This window comes from Uloborus diversus, chromosome 2 (genome assembly GCF_026930045.1).
Source record: "Uloborus diversus isolate 005 chromosome 2, Udiv.v.3.1, whole genome shotgun sequence".
NCBI classification, from domain to species: domain Eukaryota; kingdom Metazoa; phylum Arthropoda; class Arachnida; order Araneae; family Uloboridae; genus Uloborus; species Uloborus diversus.
The window spans coordinates 204,997,320-205,010,567 of record NC_072732.1 but is presented as its reverse complement, the minus strand read 5'-3'; the positions used below and the strand labels follow the sequence as shown (position 1 = coordinate 205,010,567).

Genomic DNA, 13,248 nt, shown 5'->3' with positions numbered 1-13,248 from the left:
ACCACACATTTCTTCAAATATCTCGAAAACTAATTTCTGCAGATACTGCCGTTTATCTGCGTTTATAGAGCCCCATCCTACCTTTCAAACCACGCGTAGCAGAAGGTACGGGATAGGAAGAAATGGTCTCGACATTTGGTTTTGTGCATAGCAAAATAAGCAATCATTTGCGTGCTGCATTACAATCTTTTACTTGATATTTACCAAAACATATGTAAATTGATGCACGTTCAATTTTTAATAAATTTGTAAACAGCTCAATCATTCAGTTACACAATTTTCAAATTAAAATATATATATATATATATATATATATATATATATATATATATATATATATATATATATATATATATATATATATATATATATATAGTGTGTGAGTGTGTACTATATTTTCATTTTTTAACACCACTTTCCTTTTCTGTGAAATTTTGCAGACGTTGCAACCAGAACAGAAGTTGTGGAAACAAAAATGAGACGCCATCGGATCCAACTATTATTGACAAGTAAGTGCCACCGAAATTCCTGTACTTCTCTGATAACAAAAATTTTCTAATGAATACTGTATCTACATCAAAAATGCTGAACAATGGAAGAATTAGTTTTCATGTCTCAAAATTTGTCTAAATTTTGGTGTTTTGTCACTTTTAAAAGTTGAAAATGTATGTTTTAAATAACTGTTTTTTTAAATCAAAGAAATTTCTCCAGAAAATTCTAAAGGAAATGGACTTGCGTTCATAGTTTCATTGACTGACCTTTTCTTCTCCTAACCGCAAATCTCAACTGAGATATAGTTAATTTGGTGTCTTAGGAATAGTTAACGCTTCACTTCATATTTACCGAGTAATGAATTTGCTATAAAAAAGAAAATATTAGTTTGATTTAAATAATTAATAGTTCCGTATTCTTACTCTTGTTACAAGCGTTTGTTACCGTTAAGGACTAAAATTGGAGAATGTCGACTTTTCATCGGTGACTCACTGGAAATATCCGATTTTTCGCCGAAATCTTTGGAATCTGAATGTTGATATTCACCGGCTAATGTCGACATTTACGGATTTCAGACTTTCGCATTAAAATATAAATATGGTACATGAGGATAGGTACTAACCAAGCCAAAAACTCAAGCAGAGTATTCTGGTTTCAATCTTGGCTCACTGTGGAAACATTGGTGTTCTGCTAATAAGTCTTCTACTAATTTATCCAGTGGTGTTCCCATAGGGACACCACTGGATAAATTCTCCATATACGCCGTATAGTACTCTCAAACATTTTTCAGACTATAGCGTATACCCTCAAGCTTCAAAATTTTCATATTATGACACATTACGTATGTGATCGCATACAAATATTGTGCGTAGTGGATTATTGGGAGTATACCCTCTGGAAAATTGATGGGAACATCACTGATTGCATCCTGGATAAAAAACTGTTAAGCATCTCAGCGTGCAGCTCAAAAGCAAAAGAAATATTTTTCAAAAAATTATTAAAGGCTGGTTTTCTCTCTTTACTTCATAATCTAAACTAATTTTCTGTCTGATAGACAGCACCAGCAGTGCCTGATTTAAAAATTTAAAACAAAAAAAATCTCCCAGCTAATCGATTATTTACAAACTGAGCATCGTAATGGTTTCGAAACTCTGCGTAAAGGGGATTACACTCCCCCGAGTGGTTTTTGACTTCAAAAACCCCCACCCCCGCCCGCACAATAAAACGCTATATGACGAAACGGGACCCCGGCTCCGTGCCATCTGTGCTCATTTCGCAGTCCTCCCCACTTGATGCTGATGCTGAGGAGGAGGATGAAGAGGAGGAGAAGGGGCCGGATGAAGTAGTACTAATCGATTTACTCACTCGCTTTTGTGATGTCCGTGTGGTTCTCTTTGTGCGGAATGTGAAAAGCCCTTCTGTTATGAGTTTCGCTTTTGGAGGGTTGATGGGTTAATCTACTCGAAAACCCCCGGATTGCGCGTGAGCTCACAGAAGTGACCTGTCGCGTGAAGGCTGCAATTACCTTACTTGACTTTCGACTCAGAAATTACACACTCCTTGAATGGACAACCTTAAAAAGAGTTGGTGGGTGTAGCGGCGCAGCCAGGATTTAATGTCGTAAAGGGACTAATTTTTTGTATTGAAATAAAGGAAAAGAAAACCCTACCCTAATGACACATGTCCTCCAATCCGGTTCTGCCTTAAAATGCTCTAACGAACTTAATTCTGGCTTTTAAAAAACTTTCAACCTGCACTCTTTTTTAACAAAAGGAGTCCAACGTTGCTTTAGCTTTGATGTAGCCTCTACATCGTAGGAACTACATCGTAAAGAGCATATTTTATCATAACAATATTTTTGTGCAGCACGTATAATACAATGCTTCTTTTAAATGGAAAAAAAAAAGGGGGGGGGGGTTCTAATTTGATTTTCCTTATTATACAAAGAGTACGAAATATATTCTTATTATGTGTATTAATTTTATTGTATGCAATGAAATTCGAATTTTCTGATATTATATAAATGGGAAAAAATAATTGTGAACGCTTTAATTTTTTTAATTCATTTCCGGGAGGATCCACAACACATTTGGCATCATTGCTAGTTACAATTATATTTTTCAATAACTTTAAACGAAGTACAAATGTGCCAAAAAATTGTAGACACACCTTTTGGATTCCTTTTACAATGCTAACTCCAAAAGGAGTTAGCATTGTAAAAGGAATCCTTTTACAATGCAATAAGATGTGAACTTATTGCATTGTAAAAGGGGGAGAGCAGGAATTTAAATAGCAAGTTCCGCTGTTTTTATGCGTCTACAAGATCAATCACCACTTCAACTTTTATTTTTCTGAAAAATTGAAGTTCAAGCAATAATAATACTAAGGAAAAAGAATTTTAAATTATTTCGGGTAATCGTTTAAACACTATACCTTCTCCTACTCCTTGCTAATGGGCTGCGTAATTCATGAAGAATGTTTCTCGTCACAGTGGGTTAGCTGACCCTTTGACCCTCCCTGAATCCGCCCTTGGCTCACGGGTTGAATATGACCCGCGGATCGTAGGTTGGACATCACTGCACTAGGAGGTCATAAATTCTTTTGAATCTCTTGTATTTGTGCGTAGTAGAGAACGCTGAATTTCGTTTCAAATGTCTGGCCATATTCTGGAAATGGACTTCACTTCAAGTATACTCCTGACACATGAACAAAATCAGAATAATTCTAATTCAATTCGAATGTCAAAAATGTCATCTAGCGAGAACTCTGTTTGTTTGTGGAAGAGACTACAAAGGAACCGAAAAAATACCAGCGAGAGAAAAATGGCGTGGATTTCACCTGAAAGGGTGGCGAGGTGCTTTCGTCTAGAAAATCTCATGTAGTTGAAACATTTACAAGCAAGCTTAAAGATAACTCCTCTTGACAGATTTGTAGCTTCGTTTCAACCTTTTCCGAATCCGTTTCGGAGGGGGGTGGGACACATTCATCAAGTGTGAGACAGGACGGTGACAGATGGCGTTCCACCAACGCTGCGGTCGCTGGGATTTCTGCGAAGTGGTGACAGGACACCCTCATGGCATTGAGCGCGTGGAAAAAAGCACTGAAAAAAGAAAGAGCTAACAGTAGAGAAGAAAACAATCTTCAAAAAGTAACCAAAGCAATTGAATGAATTTTCGATGCTACCCTCCCTACCCCCTCATTTTCGCAGACACGAAATTTCCTTCCCTATCTTTCCGTTTAAATCTAACGTATTGATATATTTAAGGGAGAGGAAATTTTAAATGTTGCAAAACTGGGGGAAAGATACTCGATAAAAATCGGTGTTCATTCGGTACAACTGAGAAATCCCCCCCCCCCAATTTAGATTCCTGGTACTCCTGTTATGAAATGGAGTTTAAGTGTTAAGAAAAACGAGCTGAGGTGTGCATCACATGACTTCCTTTTACTCCAATTTAATGTCATTTCCCTATTACTGGCAATTTCAATGTGATTCAATAGTTTACTCTCTAAATATCACTAACAGTGGCCAAATTGAAACCAGATTTTAAAACAAAAAAAAATCGCCAAATTTGTCGCCAAGTTGGCGTCAAAAATTGGCGACCAAAAGACTGGCGATATATCGCCAAGTGTCCGCCAAATTATAACACCACTTGAGTTTACGTCAAAATTAACGATGATTCCCCCCCCCCCCAAAGAGGCAAAAGACCTCTTTAGAAACACCTGAATGCAACCAAAAGGGGAGGTGCACGACTAGACCCCACTAGGAGTCTACGTACCAAATTTCAACTTTCTAGAACTTACCGTTCTTGAGTTATGCGACATACATACGAAAATATACGCACGTACATACAGACGTCACGAGAAAATTCGTTGTAATTAACTCGGGAATCGTGATTATGGATATTTCGCGTGTCTATACGTTCTTCGGCACTTATCCACGTGTGGTCGAGTTGAAAAAAAAAAAAAACTCAATATTCATTCGGAGGTGAGGAAAATAGAAATTAAGGTGAATTTTTGAGTGAAGATTTTTTTGCGAATACAATACTTCTTTCTTTCTTTCTTTTTTTTTTTTTTTGTAAAAGGAAGTTAAAAAAAAAAAAAAACAATTGATTGCAATACTAATGCATGATACTTTTATTTTAAAATTTCAATTTGTTTTAATTGATGAATTTTGAGACATATACTGTCACCTTTTTTCCTGTTGCAAGTGCTTCAAGCTGTTTAGGTTAAGCATTTGTTCACCCAATATATTATGCAGCATCACCCTATTGCGAAAAGTTACTCTTTTTTTTCTTTCACAAAAACTTTAGTTTGATATGTATTTCCTTATTTCAATAAATCAATTCCCAGAGGACCCCAACACGTCTGCTGGCCGGCACAGTTGAGCTCTGGGATGAGAAATTGAATAAGCTGTTTAGACCAGACCAAATTTCTCTTTACAACTAAAATTCTTTCAGTGTAATGAAGACATCTGGATAGCCTTATTGTCAGAATTTCTGAGAAGCGATAAGAAACTTGTATTTAAACCTCCACCCCTTCAAGAACTCAGTAAAATGGTAGGGTTGTGTACATGCGTATTGAAAGCGACAGGTTTCAGCCCTTGATATGAGGGACAATAGAAAGGAATGCAAAAGCTGCAGTTTTATTTGAACTTCTCAGCTTCAGATGGACACAAGAGAGGCGTGATAAATATTTTGAATTGCTGGTAGGATTAAAACTCAACAATACCTTAAGAAAGGACAATAAGGGTAAATAACAGGGGTTTTGAACTGAACTGTCGAAGTAGCAAGTGAGGCGATAAGCCATAATTATTCAGTTAGATGCAGTTGAATGGTCATTGCGAGCTTCTCACATGAGTGAACAAGACAAAGTTAAGCCCCTTGAATCGTCAAAGAACGTCCAACGTAAAAGTATATAGGGAAAATAAGCATGGGCGCACACATGCAAAGTTTTAAGGGAGGGGCGGGGCTCAGATATTTTCCGCATGGTTTAGCAGGATATTTCTCCCGTGGAAACCAATTTCAGTACAGATTAGAGTTATTAAAGTTGGACATTTTTAACAACTTATTCATTAATGGCTGGAGAAGAAATGTTTTTGCATTTTTGCAAAGAAAAAAGTACTAAAAGCATGGAAGTTCTAATTTCAAAGGGGGGGGGGGGTCCTGAGCCCCCACTTTCCCCCCTCCCCTTGTGAGCACCCTTAAAAATAAGTAAACATTCTTCAATGTTTGAAATGCGGGAATTAGCTGTCTAAATGTAGTCAAATGGTAGATAAAAGCAGGCCTACGCAGTTGGAGTAAAAACCACAGGTTCTGACTCCAGAATTTTAAAGCCTTCGACTCACTCCTTTACCTCGAAATCAGTCCGACTCCGACTCTCACTTGAGCAGTCGGGTCCGCACAATACTCTGAATCTTGAGATTTAATGCCCTAAGTTAATTCGACTCCGATTCTTGGAATTTGTCATACTCCGACGTTGCAGTCCTGGATAAAAGTGAGAGTTCTTCAATTAGTCTGTTCCTTACTAAAAGCGCACTATAATAAAGCACTTTTTTTTCTGTTAAAGGTACACTTTGGAAAGTAAGATCGCTTAAATTGAATTTCAGGAAGTAATCAAACCCTCATTGGAGTGGGACGCGTTTACAAATGAAAGGCAATGAACTGGCTTAATGCAAGGACTGGGAATTCCGATAAAACTCGTTTACATTACAACCTGCAGTTCACCAAAACAATTTAACTAACCCTTTTTCTACCAGGCAGGGAGTAGGTCAAAAATTCTGTCTGCAATGATCCGCTTTTTCCATTGCAAAGGGAATTTTCTCATCGCGGTTTTAAAATACCTGCAGTGAACCGGCTGGTTGGTCGTAAATCGGATTGTGGAGCAAAATAAAAGTCCATTTTTCCATACAATTTTAGCCTTGTCTTAGTCAATATTTCAAAATTTCTTGAATTCTTAACTGGTGAGGTGCAGTGCCCTACTACCCAGAAAAAATTTTATTTTAAAATATTGCTATTTTACTTTACTGGATTGCTCTGTGAGTCTACCTACTCTTTTTTTTAAAGCCAAATAGCAAGTGACATAAAAGTAATCTAGTGTAATATGAGGCGTTTCAGAGCCAAAATGGATGAATTCGTTGATGAACTTGAAGCACTTTCGCTCTAAATGCCTCATATACAGTGAAATCCCGTTACAAAAAATATAAATACAACGAAATATCCTTTTCAACGAAAAGAATTAAGTCTCGATTTAATTTCCATTACATTGCTTGAATTCAACTACGGTGAAATCCCACTATAATGAAATTCAAGGGACTGAAAAATTCATTCGTTCAACGAATATTTCCATAGAATTGTAGCAGTGTAATGGAAATTAAAATGGGATTTCACTGTACAACGAAATTCCCGTAAAAATAAACAAAACGTGAGGTGGGGTCCCTTGCAGATTGATGTAAATGAAATCAACTTCTTCCCTCTAAAAAGGTTCTCACTACTTCTTTTCTTTATGCAATAAATCTGAAAAATTCCAGCAAACAATAATTTTTTTTTTTTACAGGCATATTTTGAAATTTTTTCTCAAGTGCAACCAAAACTGCTTGAAGGGAGCAGGTAATCCCCGAGACAACAGGAGGTTTCGGGTAAGTTCTCACTTTCGAAATGGACCCAGCAGTTACTGGAACGTAGTGGAACGTCAATGTTTAACTAAATTGTCCACACACAAACACGCGTCATTGAAAATCAGCTATAAGCGGTTCAAAATAGACTAAAAATAGTAGCAAGAACCGGTTAAAAGCGCTTTCGCGATTGCCGTATTTAATACTATATCAAACGTTTTCTATAGAAAACCTAACTTGTTAAATTGTATAATTCAATAATTTTATGTACTTTAAATCACCTGCATAATTATTTCTTGAAATACCTATGTTAATCCATGAAACCACGGGTTTGACACTTTAACCATAGCATATACAATACTAGCTGTAGCCACTGGCATTGCACGAGTCAAGAATTTGAAAGAGTTCTCCCAAGTTGATCAAAATTCATTCTCCTCCAAGTAAAAATAAAACGTTTTCTTTAACTAAACTGCGCACACACACACATACCCAAACTCCAAGCGTATGCTGCGTAGTAATTATAATTTACGAAAAAAAAAATAGAGCAATGACAACTGTTTTCCAAAGCTCCCAATTGCAATTCAAATAATATAAAAATTTCCCTCCCCTCGTAGAAAAAGGAATTTGGTTAATATACGCGTTACTATTAGAACAAAATGAATATATACTTTCGCTGAAAAAAATATCAGTTAATTAAATAAGGAAAGCAAATTTCGAACAAAATGAAAATCCACCCCCCCCCCCTTCCCATTTGCACACCGAAGGGAAAAAAGGGAATCTAATTGCTAAAATGCTCATTTGTAATTCGAATGGAGTATCAATATATTTTATAATTTGTTTTTTAAAAAAATATGATCAATTCTCTGTTTATGAAGTATAGCTTTTAGCTTCACACAAATAATTTATTAGGTACTACCGTAGGGTGGGGGAGGGATTGGAAATACAGTAACTTTTCGAACAATTGCTAAACAATAATAAAACAGATATTCGTAAGAAAAAGAAGTTTTCAACAACGAATTTAATGCATGGGCGCCCATATACAAAATTACAAGGGAGGGGGAGGGGTCAGATATTTTAACCATGGTTTAGCAGGATATTTTCCCCCATGGAAACCGATTTCAGAACAGACTAGAGTCATTAAAATTTGACATGATAACTTATTCATTAATGGCTGGCGAAGAAATGTTTTTACATTTTTGCAAAGAAAATGTACTAAAAGAAAAAGTTCGAGCCCCCTTTCCCCCTGCCTCCTATATGGCCGCCCTTGATTTAATGCGTTACTGCATTAAGTGTTTTTGGTGACACACCATTAAATTCTGGCCTTATCAATATGGCAAATTAATAAAAGGAATAGCCAAAATATTGATTGAAGGAAACGATGATCAAAATGTTCGCTTCATTTTGTATTTCTTACACTAGGTCATTAATTGGATAATTAAAAACTTTGTCATATGATAGGTCTTCGAAAAATATTTCCTCTAGGTTGTAGCTGTTGCATATTTAGTTATTGCAATAATTAGTATAAGTTCTGCCACCAACACTTTTCAAAAAGTGCTAAACGTTGTAATTTTTATGCTGCAAGTGCCTTTAAACGACAAAGTCCTGAAATCCGAAATGTGTTTTCATTTTCAGATTGCTGTGAGTGTCTCGCCTATCCGGATAGGGCAACAAAATGTGCTCGCATATTCAGATGAAATATTTGTGCACAACAACTCGAAACATTCGAAGAAGCGAAAATCTTCATCTTTCGAAATAAAAGGTGAGTGTATAGTATGACTTCGATGGTAAGACGCTTGAACTTGGACGAGCTTATTTCTCTTTGTGTTTTCTAGGCTGCCGCTTATATGAATCACGTTTGCTCTTAACAGTTTTGATTCCATAAAGCAGCTGATTCAATAAAACGGCTGATTCAATAATGCTGGATTTTATTCTGTTTTTGACGATTTCAATCATTAAAGCGGTTTATTCAATTGACTGCCGATTCAATTAACCGGCGTTCACTGCTTTGGGAAAAAATTATCTTATTGGTACCAACGCCAATTACCATTATTAACAGAACAAAATCTTCTTTCCTTACACCTGCTGCAACAAACGGAACACTTAAATGCAGAGATGAATTGGTTTATTTATACACATACATTTTTAATCTTGATGGAAAAATCTCTGCTGGAAGAAATTTTGACGCAATTCCTTTTTTAGGTATGGAACAGTATCCCAAGATTGATGTTGTTGCACCAGAGAAAGGCCACACTTTGTCAAAATTTGTTGTCGCTGGTGAAAATTTCATTCGGGGAGTGAAAATATACATCGATGAATATCCAGTTGAAACTGAAGTAAGCAAGTTATAAATAAATGCCTATACTTAAAATAAAAGTTGATTTTTCTTTATAATATAACATTTTCCAAGTTCTCTCATATCGAAAAAATTGACAGCGTCGGTGTTACTATCTGATGTGTATACAGTGGTAGTCAAAATTCTAAGGATAAACAGAAAAACCACATCTTCGCTGCATTTGGTCGGAAAGTTATACAAATTTACGACTAGTAAATCATAGCAAATGAAACTTTTTTTTTTGAGCAATCACGATTGTTTATTGTTCTCATTTGACTGTTTTGAATTCCTATGATTTTATTTTCCCACCACTTCCCTCTGCCAGCACCACCGTCGCGTCGACCGGCCTCACGATGATGCTCCTCTTGCGAATACCGTCTCCAGTTTGCGTCCATATCCTATACATACACAGACGCAAACACACACACATACACACACTCCTACATACTCATACACACACACTCATGCCTGCACACAGACACAAACACATATGCCTTACATACACACACACGAACGCCTACACACAGACACGCACCCACACACACGCACCTACACAAACACACACATGCGCCTACATAAACACACGCGCATTAATACAATTCAATTTGATTCAAGATGCCAAAACTTCTAATAAATATAATTTATTTATTTTTATTTATTTATTTGTAACTTTTATTGAAAATACAAGAATATTTCTTATTCGTTGAAGGAAGTTTGAGTTTAGACAGTCGCGTCATATGGACAAAATTATAAGGACAATTAGATTTGTGTGTTCTAAAAAGCATAATTAGCATATTTTTTGCTCTGCAAACTGAGCTGCATAACGATATAAATGCTTAGTAAGCGATTGTAGAAGTCACATTATATTTTTATTCATCCCGCTAGAAACAAAACTTAAAGAACTTGGGAAAAGGAAAGTGGTTGTTTAAACAAATTTCATAACGTACTGTACGTCAAATCGCAACAAATTTGAATAGATAAAGGTCGGTCATTTAGTGCTTTCTCAGAAATTCCGGCAAATTAGGTCGACAAAGACAAAGGGTAGGAAATCTTCTGTTTCTCTGGGTGTGAAACAAATAATAAGAGGCGAGCTTGCTCAAAAAAAAAAAAAAAAAAAAAAAAAAAAAAAAAAAAAAAAAAAAACAAACATCAAGAGATATTAGATGGGAGTTCAAGTTACGACACAGTGCTCGAACTGTTCAACATCTTTTACAAAAAGAGAAAAAGTTTCATTATGTGAAACTAATGTCATGACACTCTTAAAATATTTATAAGAGACCAGGGCGTGCAAAAATGCGTTATTATGGTTAAAAGTGGGATAGTGTAATGTTTTTCAATGAGAAAAAGTTTGTTTAGGATGGACTAGAAAGTTTTTTGCTACTTCTGGTACGATCTCTGAAGAAAATTTTTTTTTTTTTTTTCAAAGCATATATTTAGAGGAGGCTCATTAATAGCCCGAGGAAGTTTCGCAACGGACGAAAACTATACAAACGTTTCTTGTGTAGAGCAAATTGAATAATGTCGGTGTACTGAGCAATATTTTCAATATTTTTTTTAAACAAAATACGCCATTAATTACGAGTTTAAGCAGTTTTTTCCAGCAGGATAATGCCTAATTATGTGTTTCTCAAACCTCAAAATCATTCATTGATGTTTGTTGTGGGAAATTACTGCGCTGGCCTGCCAAAAGGCTCGATTTAAGTTTAATGGAAACTTAGTGAGGCATTCTGGGACCCGAAGTATGAAAAAATGGTATTCAATATCGAAACAAGTAAGAACTCATTTTCTCTAACTAAAAAAATAGGATATAAGTTTCCAAGGACGTTCTTCAATTTCCCTGACATCAAGACTGATAAAAATGATTGAAAAAGGGGGGATATTATTGATTGCTACGGTTTTTCATGGCAAAATGCTCGTTGCCCTTATAATTTTGTCCAGATTTAACAATGACATTTTTTATTAATCACGGCAAAACATTTATGTTTCGCATTTTCAAATGCTCTGCGTTCCATAACGATTTTTAGCATAAAAAGGCATTTTGTGTACAAATTTTACTGAATTATTTCAGAAATATTTTTATTCCGGAGCAATTTTTCTGGTGTCCTTATAATTCTGACCACCACTGTATTTGACCAAAAATTTTTGCTATCATTTTTTACAACCCAGTTTCATAATTTAATATTAAGATGTTAAAAGAATTTTAATGAAACGTTTAAGCAATATTTCAAGCTAAATAAGAAGAAAACGTCTTTAAAATGTTTAAAAACAGAATAATCAATGAACTATACAGAGTTTTCAGTGACTTAGTACACGTCCCCCTCGTCCTATAAAGTACCTTGTTAGTTTACAAACTAAAAAAAAAAAAAATTACAACGTGCCAAATGCTCTCCCATTGATCAATACTTTGGGAAAAGTTTTATCATTACTGAATCAGTGATGAATGAACATGAAAATAAAGAAATAAATAAAATAATCTTAATATATAAAAATCAATGTCCTGAGATAACATATATATATATATATATATATATATATATATATATATATATATATCAACGCACAGCCAATACCGCTGAAGCTTCAGACTTGAAATTTGGCAGACATGTCCGCATGATTACGAAAGTAACCACTAAGAAAGGATTTTTCGAAATCTCAATTAGTTCGGGAGAAATTAATTAAAACCCCTTAATTTCTGCGAAATTAAAACCTGTCATTGAAATTCAAATCCCTTATTTTCGAAGGCTTTCCTCCATTCAAATCATTATTCAAGTACTTCATCTCAACTTTTGGTCGATAGCGAACTATAAATTTGATATTGTTTTTGTTTCTCACGTGATTCTTCGAGGCTTTTCTCAAGTCAAATCATAATGTTTCTGTCTTTTGCTTTCGTTTTTTCAAAACTCGAAACGAAGTTTTTAAGAACATCATCACAGGCGGACTATCCTTTTGAATTTAGAAGAGTGCAGTTTCCTGTTAAAGTTTGCTTTGCAATAACCATTAATAAGTAACATGGACAGACATTAAAAGTAGATCGATTTAAGAGAAGACTTTTTTTCAAACGGCCAATGTTATGTAGCTTGCTCCAAAGTCATTTCATCAAGCAGCTTAATAATTTTAGCACCAGAAAAAAAAAACTAAAAATGTTGTATACAAAGAAGTTCTCGCTTAAACATAGGTATAACAATAAAATGTGGATGGCCTGTGTTTGCAAAGATAATCAAAACTTTAAAAGGATCGTTAGTAACAGTTAAAGATCGGTTAAGGACAAGGGCATATATATAAGGAGTCCAGGGGCCCCGGGATCCTCCCAAAATTAGAAAAAATTATATGTAATAAGTAATTATTACAGGGGATTTTCGAAACTAGGTGCACCAAACACTGTTAACCCCTGCTAATTCCATTACCCGAGCAATGCCGGGTACGGGAATGCTAGTAACAAATAAAATAATAAATAAATAATGATAATAACAATAATAAGGACATTTTCTGAAACAAACAGAACTAATTTAAGCACTTTGCTCTTCTTTTCCCTCCGAAAACCAAGTCATGCAGACAAATTTGTTTTTGAATTTACAGTTTTAAAGTATTTTTTTTTAATGATTCGTTATCAATATAGTGAAAACAAGAGAAAAATAATCTGTGAGATTATTCTTACTTCTATCGATCCATTTTAATGTTCCGTATAGACAAAAATCTTGCATCGTTTGCAAGTTTGGAAATTGCAATCAGAGAATCTGTTAATTATAAATTTACTTACATAACATTGTACATTTGTTTTCTTCAGAGCTATCTTATTATGAGAGCTGTGTAATTA

General features: G+C 35.1%; 1 protein-coding gene across 1 annotated transcript in view; it reads left to right on the top strand.

The window, feature by feature from the left end:
* LOC129216769 (transcription factor COE4-like) overlaps positions 1-13,248 on the top strand; it is a 44,761-nt gene that overhangs the window by 17,825 nt on the left and 13,688 nt on the right. The window contains exons 4-7 of the mRNA XM_054850985.1: positions 441-509; positions 7,045-7,126; positions 8,735-8,861; positions 9,302-9,435. Coding sequence (XP_054706960.1) covers positions 441-509; positions 7,045-7,126; positions 8,735-8,861; positions 9,302-9,435 — 412 coding nt within the window. The remainder of the gene's footprint in view (positions 1-440; positions 510-7,044; positions 7,127-8,734; positions 8,862-9,301; positions 9,436-13,248) is intronic.